Raw genomic sequence first — 14,822 nt, forward strand, 5'->3', positions numbered from 1 at the left:
TCTAGTAGTAAGTTGTCTTATTGGCAATCATACAAGGTGTCTTTATTTTATTTTTAGATTGTTCAGTATGATTCATAAAATTTCGTCTTATTGACTTATCATCATATAAAAGTACAGCGACCAATAATAACGATTACCAAATCGATTTTTCTTGCGGTACTAATTATTCTATACGTGAAAAACAAAGAGTAACTATGCTCGTTTATAATCGTAGAGACAAAAGATACCAAATGGATATTCGAATTTATAAGCAGAACTTATATATAATTAATTCGCACATACCAGCACATTTGTTGATCTCACATCGAACATGAACATACAACAGGACGGTGATACTCCCATGCATATAAAGGAAGAAAAATACACATGTAAATTTTTTTGTTTTGTAAGTATCATAATATATAAAAGGGGGGGAACCAAACTTCAAAAAGGAGGATATCCATCAAACTGACAAAGGAGTAGGTTCAATTTTAGACGGTTTTCGTGTAAAACGAAAGTGGCCGCATTCGTGTTCATCCTTAATATTGAAATGTAAGTTGTATTTTATGATAATATATAACATATATAAAGGTTGAGGATGAACACGGATGCGGCCACTTTCATTTTTACCAAAAACCATCTGAAAAGTGACATTTTTCGTCATATTAGGTAGATTTTTCATATTTGAGCTTAAATCGGATCGTTTTTAATGACTAAAGCTGTTAAAATCTTTCACATAAACTAATTAATTCAAATAAAATAGACACTTAAGTGTTTAAAAAGTGGTCAAAATCTTTTGTCAGATGAACCTGAAATTTGAGGCCAAAATCGGTCCTTACCGGACCTACTCCATTAAACATATTAATCAGCAGAAACAGTGAAAACGACTGATCAGTTATTTATGACTTGTTCTGGCGTATATCAAAGAAAAACAAGAAATATCAAGATTCTTGGAAATTGTTTCGTGTTAAAACTATCTGGTAACCATCTGTTGCCTTCTTGTATAACACTAGCATATCTGTTTACATGCATCCTGAAAGTATAAAATGGTATCGCATGTATAGTTCTCCATTTGGGGCTAAAATGGCTTCCTGTCTATCTATTTTTGTTGTTCTAACCACCCTGAATGTGTTGGTTGCATCGGATACTAAGTTAAACAGAAAAAGAGTTGTATCTACATCAGATTCTGGTAAGCATTAAATTCTTGATAGGATGATAATCTAAGATAACACTTCGTTTTAAAAAAAAAACATTCTCACCTACTGAGAGAAGAGAAAGTACAGGGAAACTCTAGTGACAAAATTGTCTTAATTTTAACAAAATTTTAGAAATGAACAAAACGATAGTATGAGGTCAAAACTATTTGTGAATAGTGGGTCAATATAATAATAAAAGCTATGTTCAAATTACATTTCTCGATTGTTGAAAGTTGTATATAAAGAAATAAGGTTTTGCAAAACTAATATAATATCAAATATCAATATACTGTTTAGAAAGTATTAATGATTTAGTTGATACAACTTTGTATTTATGTATTTTCATAAAATGTTCCAAATTTAGTCCTGAACGTTTGTTATATTCCAGAACAACATGTTTTCCATTCATTCCGTTGGTCGATTTAGTCGGGCGTTTTGTTATATCAGGTTTAAGAGGTTTTTTCCGACTTTTCAAAATGACCTTTCAGATCGTTCTTTGTTGTTGTTGATACTGTTTGATTATTTAGTCAATGCTTTTGTACACATTTATCATATCAGTTATATGTTAAGATATATGATTTAATCATTGTTTTCTTTATATATTATAGGTGTTTGTTTCTATGGAGCTACCGCAGAACGAGTTCTTAATATCTTGGCATATAGAGATGAACATTTATTTTTGCGTCCAGGTTTGACCACAATGATTTTTATAAAACTTACATTTTGACAAAACATGAAGATATTAAACTTAATGAACCAGTTTAAAGGCTACGCCGTGATCCCTTGGAGTATTGATACTACACAGGTCACTAGCACATTGTGATAAGAATTTGTTACCAATGGAATTCATACTAGTGAACTACTAAAGTGATTGGGCCATCAAAATAATCAAGTTACTTTCATTGATCTATACAGACACAAAAGTACTGACAGTAACAATTTGTAGACCTTTCCTGCATTTATTTTCGATCGTTAGAATAAATTTCCTCATCTGTTGTTTAAGTGATAGTATCGTTTCGATTTTTTTATGCCCCACCTACGATAGTAGAGGGGCATTATGTTTTCTGGTCTGTGCGTCCGTTCGTTCGTTTGTTCGTCCGTCCGTTCGTTCGTTCGTCCGTCTGTCCCGCTTCAGGTTAAAGTTTTTGGTCGAGGTAGTTTTTGATGAAGTTGAAGTCCAATCGACTTCAAACTTGGTACACATGTTCCCTATGATATGATCTTTCTAATTTTAATGCCAAATTAGAGATTTTACCCCAATTTCACGGTCCACTGAACATAGAAAATGATAGTGCGAGTGGGGCATTCGTGTACTGAGGACACATTCTTGTTAGTAATCTTTAAGGGACTTTACTCTTTTCTAACTTAAACTCAATGTTCAGCGTTATTGTTCGGGTCACATCTACTTTTCGCTACAAAAAAGAGAAGCGCAGCTTTATATCACAACTTTTTAGGAGCTTGCTACTATAAACTGTGTGTTAAACTAATAACCCAATGTCAAATCTTAGCGTCTCCACATCTTCGCTTTCAACCATTTATAATCCTATAATTGTGTAGGATGGAAGATACCGTCTGTTTTCACATTGTGTTGTCTTTGTAATTTAAAGGATCATGATAAAAGAATTAATTTGTGTAAATAGCTCGGACTGTAATAAGTATATCAGGGCGATTATATTCCTTAAAAACTTTTTGTTGACGGTAAATCTTAGTTAGTCTTTGAAATATTGGACATTTTATGTAGAGAAATATATGTGGTAGACGTTCCCTTCTCTTCATGATGTTTGGTTGATGTTATCCTCATATCTTTTTTCTGAAAGTATAAGTGTATTTGCCTTGTGAGAAGGCCGCAGGTTGGCATATATATACTTTATTTGCCTTTACTTGCTTTAGACGTCAAACACCAACCATTCATGTTTCATTATGCATAAAAATTATTACTTATTTTTATAAACAGTACGTAAGCCGAAAGACTGCTCAGATTTGGACCCTAAACATGACTCTAGTGGAGTGTATAGAATCTATCCCTATGCCGGAAGGGGATTCAAAGTTTATTGTGATATGAAGACCGACGGTGGGCGATGGACAGTAAGTTATATAAATATTGCTTAAATCTCTACTCAATTTACAAAAATCAATTTTATACGGGTAAAATTATGAACTGTTAGGTGCTGGGTTTTTTTTTTTTGTGTTTCGATTAGATTAGAGAAAGAAACGCCAAAATACACTATGGAGGAATGCGCCCATCTCTAGGATTAAAAACAAAAATTCAAGTTCAGAGATTCAAATAGTAAATATTTATGTCACCACCACAGCTCAGCTTAAGGTCTTCTCTTAACATTCAAATGTTCCAAAATCGTATTGGTTACCTTAAGTAAACCACTGAAAAAACACATAAAATGTCGCTTCATTTCGGCTTTTAGTAAGCTTGAGTGTTCTACAACTATATCTTTCAGTGTTTTAACTAGTTCCTAATAATTTCTATCAAGGAAATTAGCATTAACTTTTTTTACTTTTTAACTTTTCTCATCACTTGGCGTCTGGCGTCCGTCATCTTTACAAAATTCTTCTCCACTTTATCCACTTGATCAGAAAGATTTAAACTAAGCTACAAATTTAAATAGGGTATCTTGATTGAAAAATGGTGTATAACTTCTTAAGTGTCGATGTGGCATGCAGTATGTTGGCGAGATAGAACAACAGTTCAACAAACGCAAGAATGGTAATCGAAGTGACTACACCTGTAAGCCCGAAATCCCGTAAGTTGTCATTTGATATCACCTGGGCACGCTCAATCTGATCTAAAAAAAAATCTTACAATCACAATCATAGACAATAACGAGGGTTGGTCAAGGGAAAGGTTTTGGATAAGAAAGTTAAGGACAGTTTCCCCGGAGGGCATAAATGAAAAAAAAAACATAGAATGAGTCACTTATTTTCCCTTTCATCACTCATTTTCCAGCTATCACTCATTTTTCCTGCCATCACTTCTTTCCAGTAACTCTGGCCTCCGAACTGGACTTACAGTTTTAAAGATTTTATTAAATAATACCAGTTTAAATCACAGGGTTCTATTCATTTGGGATGATACGCAGCCACGTTCAATAATTTTACTTTAGTAAATACAATTTTAAATATTTTTCTAATCATTATTAAACTGCTATTTATTTGGGATGTTTACATACGCATTCTCTGTTGCTCAATTGCTCTACCGTTGTCAAATTGCGAATATCATAACAACTTAGACCGATCAGGGCTGTTTATTGGGACTATTTTTTCACGTAGTTGTTGTAACATCTTAACTATCGTCACCTTTGGAATTTTAGAGTTGTGCCAGTTCATTTAGCAAATTACTGTTTTTATTTTGGCATATATTTTCGTCGTGTTTGGAAATTTTGAAATTGTACCAGCGTCTCTGATGTTCGCTTAAACTGGTCTTTTTTTGTATAAACTTCAAGATTATGATAGTGTTATAATTAAAAAAGATTGACGATTCATTTTACATCGTGATCATACAGATATCTGTTAACAATTGTTCATTTTATTGTTAATTTTGGTGATGTTGTACCTTTTTAGACTGGGTATATATTATATTGTAACTTACAACCTAATTATTAGGATCCATCGTATGATTTATCGTTGGCTCTTATTCAGTCTTTTATGTATATATATATAAGTCTGAAAATTGCACCCAACAGTGTTAGAATTAGATTACTCTTGTAATCAATTTATTTTCAAATCGTCAATGGCAGTCACTTTCAGTTGTTTGACCTGTTAGTCAAATGCGTTTTGTTAATATAAACCCTTTCACTTTTTTTGGTCTTTTGGAAAATGTTGTTTGTGCTATATATATATATATATTTCTTCCCAGGACGTGATTCGAAATCATAGTACTGAGATATCGTGGGACCCAATCGCCTTGCACTATGCTCAGTCGCTAGACCAATCGACCACCAAGGCTCTAAATTACTATATATGATATTCCATTATTGACGCAAAGTCACAATTTATTACATTAAAGTACCTCTTAAAAGATGCATAGTCATATAATTTTTTGTGTGTATACTCGCGATGTATTTTATCTTTGAACTTATTTCACTTTTTATTATTTTTTAACCAAATTGACATTTCACTTTTTTGTACAAGGTTATTATTAGACGAATTGATGGTTCTGCAAATTTCAATAAGAATTGGATTCGATATGAAAATGGTTTTGGAGACTTAAATCGGGAATTCTGGTTAGGTAAGTTCAGCAATAAAACATTCATATCCCTTTTTGGTTAGGTGTTAATGTTGTTTGAAAACAAACATTAGTTTTCACAACCACATTTTTAGCATTATTAATGAAAACTATGACTGTTTTTACACAGAATAATACACTTCAGATAAATATATTTTGTTTGTAAGCTTTCTGTTTTTTCGTTAAATTTTGGAGGGGTCTTTCTATTTCAATCTTAGTATTCGTATGAAGATCTTGATTGCATCTTTTTATAAATAAATCAGTCACAAATAATCAGGTGGCAAGCATTGACGCCCAAGAATCCCAAAAGGTTTTGACAAATGCAGATAAGCTTAGTACAATAAGTCTGAAGTAAACAGTCGAAAAAGCATGCACTCAATAGTATTTATCAGAACTTCGTGTGAAGTTTATTCTAGACGCCAACTTATCAACTATCGAAATGATCCCAAATACAGCCGATGGTCATATACACCCGATATAAACAAAAAACATTAAGTTAATCAAAAGTTAATTAACTTTTTTGCCAGTATAAGAATGAGTTTTTGTGGGTGGACTCAATCAATGAAATGGTTCACCTTTGTTTTACTTTCAATGTTAACATTCTTTTCCTTTTAATGACTGAACCCGACCTATGCATGTCAAGTGAATAATTCATCAACGATTTTTTTGTTCTTGCTTATTTTGACAAATTGCACCCAATTGGCTGCTTAAAATAAAGTTTTATTTCAATATTTCACTTTATCAATGATTGAACCAATCGAAATCATATTATAGTTTTTTTCATATATCGTAGCTAGTGCCCCTTTAAAAAGGTAAATGTTGATAAAATATCTATATGAAAATACTTCGGCTTATTTAAGTTATGCCGATTCTAACTTAGGGTTACTCACATGCATGCTTTTTCGAGGAGAATTTGCAGTATAGATTTTTCAAGGAGAATTTGCAGGACGGCTTAACACTTAGTGATTAAATACTAATTGTTGACAGTTTCTTTTATATCAGTAATTGTATTGAAATGAACTGCAAATGTTATTAACATATTTAACTTTTGATAGGAAACAAATACCTTTATCAACTGACTTCAAATGGGAAAACTGAAATGAGGGTTCAGATGGAAAATTTTAAAGGTCAAAAGAGGTATGCCAAATACTCATCATTCAAGGTTGGAGATGCTGGATCTAAATATAAACTGACGATCGGTGGATTTTCAGGAAATGCTGGTAGGTAGATTTTGTTTAATAAATCCGCACAATAATAAGACTTATATACTACCTTACAATTCCGAGCTTCGTAGCAATAAAGAAATCTAAATTTTGAAACATTACAGGTAATTTCCCAATGCTTGTAGAGTAAAACTTTTGTTGGCTTGTTTGCTTTGTTTGTATAAATGTTTATTCAAGATTTTTAATTAAGATTTACATCTTCAAACAATATAGATAACCATAGTTAAACCTGTTTATATTATATTTGAATTTGATTGGACGTTATCCCAATATAATTGTACAATATACAAACAAAGCTAGCAAGCTAACCTATGCTTTGCTCTAAATGCATAAGGAAAGTATGTGTAAGCTATGCAAGATCTATATTTATTATCAAAGTCACATGAACTTCATATATTCTGATGTCATGTTTTATGAGTTTTGTTGTTTTCTTCATTATAAAAAAAAGCAGTGTTAGCACAATATTTAAAAGAATCTACTTATTTATACATGTCAAACACATATGAAAATATAATTGTTTCTACCATTTTCCTATATATCTTATAAAAAAACTGAAGGTATTCGTCAAGGAGATAATAGTAAAAATCACCAAAATAAAAGAAATATGCTCTGCTAGATTTTGCTCACACTATATCAAGTAAATACGTTCTTTTCCAGGCGATGCTTTATCATATCACAATGGAATGAAGTTCTCAACACCCGAGCAAGACAATGATAATTCGAGTGGAAATTGTGCAAAAGCGGCTTACAGAGTTGGTGGTGGTTGGTGGTACAATGCATGTGATCGTGTCTGCTTCACCTTGTCATATGCCATTAATGATGAAGGTCTGACTGGAGATGCTCTTATACAATGGGAAACATGGAAAAGTTCTAGGTATTCATTGAAATATGCTGCAATGATGATGCGACGAGTTTAATGTATAAAAAGGGAAAATAAAGATAAAACTATCCACTAACAAAGTTTTATGATTTATCAGTTACAATAAATATCTATCAAGACATCCGGCACACAATGTATAAATGTTAATTACAATTTCTATGACTGAATATTTCAATGCAATGTTAGGATATGTCTCGTCCTTAATTCAAAATCAATATGTTAACAATATCCAGAAACAATCTCTTTGTCTTGTATGACTTTTAAGTTTTAGTTTATTTATATATTTTTAAGTTAGTCCGGGATAGCCATTTGTTTGGTATGACGTCCATTATCATAGAACTAGAACACAATTTTATTAAGGAGCCATTTGACGCACGTGTTGAAGACCATTGGTGGCCTTCGGTTGTTTCCTGCCCTTTGGTGTGGTAGTTGTACTTTCCCTAATTAACTACTGTCAATTTTAACAATTAAACAATCACCTGATATTTCCTAAATTTTGAAAAACTATTAATATTTTTAGAGGAAATACTAATGGTCGCATTTTAAAAAGGTCAGATAGACGTTTTATTCGAATAAATATCTAGTCTCGATGGCAGGAAACAGAGTAGAATAATCCCATTTCTACGCCCCCCTCTGTGTGTAAATAGAACAAGTCCTATCATGATTCCAATGGACAGCATATGAATCCCCGTACTCAATCCCTTTAAGTACTTAAATTAATATCGCCGATAAGTTTACAAAGATATTAAATCAAACAATGTTTCTACGAGGAAAAGTTATGGTACAATTTACTTTTATCATAAATGATGGCTTATACATAAATTTATCGGGCAATAAACCATAAAATGATTTTTTTTTTAAATTGTGATATTCATCGGAGAAAACATTTCATCATTAATCTATTGTAATGATCAATAATAGATGGTGTTTTTAATTGTGGTTGCGAAGGAATACTTTTTTATAAGGCTGAAAACTTTACGCCCAATTTGTTTCTTATCTACAGGAAAAAGACATGTTCACATTGGTGATACGAACGTCTTTCATGTTTTTTTTTTATGATCTTAATGATCCTAACGGCTTTTGTGTTTTCAATTCAGCAACGTGTGAGGCAGGTTGAAGACGACATAATTATGTATTTCCTTTAAATGACTTGTGTATGTTTTGGTCGTTTCTTTTCTGTCTTAATGACGTATTACCATGGACGTCAAGTTGGTTAATTATTCCTTATTCCTTATTCGTTTCTTATTCGTTACTTATTCCCTATTCCTTATTCGTTACCTATTCGTTACTTACTCCTTATTCTTTCCTTATTCGTTACTTATTCCCTATTCCTTATTCGTAACCTATTTGTTACTTATTTCTTATATTCGTTATCTATTCGTTACTTATTCCTTATTCCTTATTCGTTACCTATTCGTTACTTATTTCTTATTCCTTATTCGTTACTTATTCGATTTGTTTATATCCTTCCCCCTTTATAATTGTTTATATTCGTCTCTCTGGTAATAGCGCTCTAAATTTGTTGAGGTTAAATGACACTTTTATCACCTATTTATACGTGTTTGTGCTCAAACGATCCTGTTACTTTATGTTCATTACCTATTTGTTCCTTGTTTGATTTTTTACCGGTTCTACCTTTTAACTGCTTTATATTCGTACGTTTGAAGATGGTTCTTGGTTCGAAGAGGTGAAATCACCCTTTCAGCGCTTGTATATAAAAAAGAAGATGTGGTATGGTTGCCAATGAGACAACTCTCCACAATAGATCAAAATGACACACAGATATTAACAACTATAGGTCACGGTACGGCATTTAACAATGAGCAAATTCCATACCGCATAGTCATCTTTAAAGGACTCCGACATGACAATGTAAAAAAATAGCGCGTACGTACCCATTTCAGCGCTCAACGGATACCCTGTTAATTATTCGTTCCTTATTCGCTTATAATATGTGTGCTATACGTTTCACTTTTTTAAATACATATGTTTTGTGTCTCTGGTGGTAACTTTAGGTTTTTAAAGGTGAAATACCCCTTTCAGAACTTATGTTCCCGTTTCAGCGCTCGACTGATACCCTGTTAGTTATTCGTTCCTTATTCTCGTATACACAGCTACTTTTGCATAGGTACTATTTATGTACTAAAATATGTAATACTGGAAATTTACTTTTAATATTTAGTGCTATTTTTTTACTTAATTTATTGTAAAATTATTGTAATATTTAGGTACTTGTATTTTACAGTACTTGAATTGTACTAAATATTTTGATACATAAATAATATAATATTCCCTGTTTGAAAATCATATAATTTTAAGAGATTTGAAATAGAAAAACTTTCAAAATGATGAAAATGTAACGGTAGTAACCAAAAATCTGAAGTACCTAAATTTCAAGTACAAATTAAGTACTGTAAAATACAGGTACCTAGATATTACAATAATTTTAAAGTAACAAAATAGTACTGAATATTAAAAGTCCAGTACTACAGATTTTTAGTACAGAAATTGTACCTATGCAAAAGTAGCTGTGTAATACGTTAATACGTGTGTTATACGTTGTACGTTTTATAAAATGACCTTTAATTGTTTTCTTGTCTCTGGTGGTATATTTGGGTTCTAAGAGATGATATAACTCTATAAGCGCGTATGTACCCGTTTCAGCGCTCGACTGTTACCCTGTTACTTATTCATTACTTATTCGCTTATAATACGTTTGCTGTACGTTTCACCTTTATGATAAAGATTTTCAATTGTTTTCTTAACTCTGGTGGTAACTTTGTGTTCTTATAGGTGAAATACCCCTATGAGCGCGTATGTACCCGTTTCAGCCCTCAACTGATACCATGTTACTTATTTGTTCCTTATTTGCTTATAATACGCGTGCTATACGTTGCACTTTAAATACAAAAAAAAAAAGGTTTTCGTGTCTCTGGTGGTAATTAGGGGTTCTTAGAGGTGAAATAATCCTATTAGAGCACATGTATCCATTCTAGTGCTCGACTGGTATTGGGCTCATTTGTAAAAGATATACTTTAGTTACCGTTGTACTCTTCATAACTTTCCCCTGCATTAAATTGTTCTAAACTCACGTTAAAGTATATAATCTTATTCGCTTATAAAGCATTTGTTATACGCTGCACCTTTAAACACAGATTGTCAATTGATTTCTTGTCTCTGGTGGAAACTATTGGTTCTAAGAGGTAAAACAACCCCTTTTAGAACGTATGTACCCGTTCCGGCGCTCGGTTGATACCTTGTTACATATTCGTCCCTTTTCGCATATAATACGTGTGCTATACGCTGCACTTTTAAAAAGAAATATTTTGGTTTCTCTTGTGGTAACTTTGTGTTCTTAGAGGTGAAATACCCTTATAAGCGCGTATATACCCGTTCCAGCTCTCGATTGATACCCTGTTACTTATTCGTTCCTTATTCGCTAATAATTAGTGTGTTATACGTTTCACCTTTTAAAAAATGATTTTCAATTGTTTTCTTGTCTCTTGTGGTAGATTTGGGTTCTACGAGGTGATATAACTCTATAAGCGCGTATGTACCTGTTTCAACGCTCGACTGTTACCTTGTTACTTATTCGTTACTTATTCGCTTATAATACGTTTGTTATACATTTCACCTTCCAGATAATGATTTTTAATTGTTTTCTTGTCTTGGGTGGTAACTATGTGTTCTTAAAGGTGAAATACCCCTGTTAGCAGGTATGTACCCATTTGAGCGCTCAACTGATACTTTGTTACTTTTTCGTTCCTTATTCGCGTAGAATACGTGTGTTATATATATACGTTACACTTTCAAAAAGAAATATTTTGGTGTCTCTGGTGGTAACTATGTGTTCTTAGAGGTGAGATATCCCTATGAGCGCGTATTTACCCGTTTCAGCGCACGACTGGTACCCTGTTACTTATTCGTTCCTTATTCGCGTAAAAGACGTGTATTAAACATAGCACTTTTAAAAAGAAATATTTTCGTGTCTCTGGTGGTAACTATGTGTTCTTAGAGGTGAAATACCCCTATTAGCACGTATGTACCCGTTCCAGCGGTTGCTTGATACCTGTCATTTATTTGTTACTTATTCGATTAAAACACGTATGTTATACGTTGCACCATTTAAAAAAAAGTTATTTACATTTTTACTTGTCTCTGGTGGTATTTTTGAGTTCTTAGAGGTGAAATAACCCTATTTGAGCGTATGTAAAATTGAGAATGGAAATGGGGAATGTGCCAAAGAGACAACAACCCGACCATAGAAAAAACAGCAGCAGAAGGTCACCAACAGGTCTTCAATTTAGCGAGAAATTCCCGCACCTGGAGGCGTCCTTCAGCTTGGCCCTAAACAAATATATACTAGTTCAGTGATAATGAACGCCATACTAAACTCCAACTTGTACACAAGAAACTAAAATTAAAATAATACAAGACTAACAAAGGCCAGAGGCTCCTGACTTTGGACAGGCGCAAAAATGCGGCGGGGTTAAACATGCTTATGAGATCTCAACTCTCCCCCTATACCTCTAGCCAATCTAGAAAAGTAAACGCATAACAATACGCAAATTAAAACAGTTACGGAGAAGTTCGAGTCTGAGATTTTAATTTGAAATGTAATGGACAATTTATTAAAAAGGTTGATGACCACAAACATTTGGGTGTTGCTTTTTCTAATAATTGCAAGTGGTCAGTACATATAGATAACATTTGCTGTAGTGCCACTAAACATTTTTTTGTTCTGAGAAAGTTAAAACATATTCTTAAGAGAACAATCTTAATAAGATATACCTTGCATACATACTTCTACTTTTAGAATATGAATGCGAGCTATGGGATATGGAAAGCTAACGGGGTCAAAATTCTTAATTCGTAACTTGTCAATTCGTAACTTGTAGTTGTGTAATTTCAAAATTCTTAATGTGTAAATTGTCAGTTTGTAACTTGTATATTTGTAATTTCAAAATTGTCAATTCGTAAATTTTCAATTTGTAACTTGTAACTGTGTGATTTCAAAACTCTTTATCGGTAAATTGTCAATTTGTATATTGATGTGTTGTAACTCGTTACTTATCGATTCGTGAAATGTCGATGTGTGAAATTTCAAAGTGTTAATTTTTGTTGTTAGTATTATGCTAACGATCATTATAACGACAGATGGCGCTCGGTTTCTTCTTCTGTAAGTAGGAGCACCTCTATATGGAATTTATATTTGACTTATTTAAATCAATTAATTACAGCACATACATATAATAGAAAACAAATAGACATAAAATACATTGTTTGTTTTATATGGCATGTCTACCAGGGACTCGGTTTTATATAAAGGAGACCTCGAATAAACATGTATGTTTGCTGTACTCATCACCAAACCTGGGAGGGTGTGTCACTTTCTGTATTAAGGTATATACAGATGTGTCGCTGGAATGGACTACCTTATCAACTTCGCAAGATATTTCTCCTTAATATTTGACCGGGTCAAAATTAGACTAAATACATGAAATATTAGACGGAGCTGGAAAATTCATACTAATATCAGTATTCTGGGTCGCAAATTTCGACTAAATGTATGATGGGAGAAATGGGTGGACACCCATTAATTCTTAATATTATAATCTCAATATTGAAATTTAAAAAAAGAATGTATCAGAATTATCGAATGATTTATTAACATAAGAAGCAAATGGACGAACAATCTCTATTTAATTTGCTCTTGAGTAATGAAGATAACAAATGCTTTATATCATATTTGTACTTTGCATAACAAATTGAACGAAGTATTATTTTAAATGAGTCACTTAGTTAATGTATACTTTATATCAAAACTGTATTGAATATGCAATATTTTGTTATAAAATCTTATGAAACAAGAAAACTAAACGAGGACCTATAAAATGGCCTTTCGTATTTCCAACGTAGCAAGAAAGCCAACTCAACACTAGAATTTCTGATAAGAATTTTCCGGTTTTGCACATCAGAATGCAAGGAAACCGCATATATTTCACTGGTCAGGTCAACAATGGGTTATGGTCAACAGTATGGAACCCCTGCACTTCTACGAACATCTACAAGCTTGAAAGAATACAGCGACAACCTGCAAAATTTATAACAGGAGACTACAAATCCAGAGAAGATGGTTGCGTCTCAAACACGCTGAAACTACAAGACATACAGACAAGACGCTCAAGCCAGAAGCTTATAGTTCTGTACAAAGTGGTTGAGGAGTGGTTTTTGCTATAGAACAAGACAATTTAAAAAAAACGAATTCGTCCAAAAAGAACAATTGCTACTAAGCGATTTAACAATTATCAGTTTAGAAACAGGTCAAATACTACACAAAGTGTTTTAAGATCCCAACGAGTAAAATACCACAATATTCTGCCTAATTATGCCAAAAAAAAGTACTAGTAATCGAATGGAACCACCTTGAAGACACTGTAGTGCTCACACTGAGCGTTGACAGCTGTTCATGATCAGAAACTGCTCTCGTGCAACGTCAACACATCGACGACGCTCTCTCTACCATTGTATTAAAACCAGTATTGGTATCCACAACGCATTCCTACAGATAAAGATGATCATGGAAATAGATAGAAATATACTAGGAGGTGTCTCCACTGACTATTTTGTCAATTACAATGATCGTAAAACTATGAAACTGTTTTTGTTTTACTAAACACGTCACCTACGCTCACTTCAAGCCAAAGTGACACCCTACCCCTTTGACTTGTCAGAGAGAAGATTTCACATTTATCCATGGTAATCTTTACACGTGATTTGGGATTTGGCCCAGGGGAAGGGGGTCTGTCTTGGGTCATCTTGGAGAGTAAAAGGGTAGCCTGAGATCCTGGCTTACTGTTTGGCAGAAGAGCCAAGCGGAATGCAACATGGTTTGTCAATAGTGTCATTTCTTGCAATATGGGCGGGAAATATTTATTTTTAATTTCATATGAAATGCAAATTTCAAAAAAATTACCTTTATCGATTAACATCGTAATTCAACTCGGTTAATAAACGATCCAATCGACGAAATATTAGATTTGGTCAGGTTGCCGTGCTATAATGAGGGTGGCACCGGTTGGGGTCTTACCGAGAGTACTGGGCGTTACGCAGTAGTTGAGAGGGGGATAGGGGAACATTTTGGTATTTTTGGTTGTAAATTTTTATAGAACGAAAAATCAAGGAGCGGCAATTACTAAGCTTCGTGACAAGAATTATATCACTTGGCATGTATATTAATGTATATTCATATCTGTCAGCCCTATCCCCTCCTGTCAGAATAAAATGGTCCGATGGTCCGAATTTAA

The 14,822-nt window shown here is 33.1% G+C and overlaps 1 protein-coding gene across 1 annotated transcript; it reads left to right on the forward strand.

Annotated features, from left to right (window-relative positions):
• Positions 1–1,002: 1,002 nt before the first annotated feature.
• Positions 1,003–7,727, forward strand: LOC139486972 (fibrinogen-like protein A). The gene is made up of 6 exons (XM_071272010.1): positions 1,003–1,168; positions 1,784–1,864; positions 3,130–3,260; positions 5,319–5,415; positions 6,468–6,632; positions 7,293–7,727. The coding sequence occupies exons 1-6, from the start codon at positions 1,006–1,008 to the stop codon at positions 7,550–7,552; spliced, it is 897 nt and encodes a 298-aa protein (XP_071128111.1). The 5' UTR covers positions 1,003–1,005; the 3' UTR covers positions 7,553–7,727.
• The last annotated feature ends 7,095 nt before the right edge of the window (positions 7,728–14,822 follow it).

This window comes from Mytilus edulis, chromosome 8 (assembly GCF_963676685.1).
Source record: "Mytilus edulis chromosome 8, xbMytEdul2.2, whole genome shotgun sequence".
NCBI lineage: Eukaryota > Metazoa > Mollusca > Bivalvia > Mytilida > Mytilidae > Mytilus > Mytilus edulis.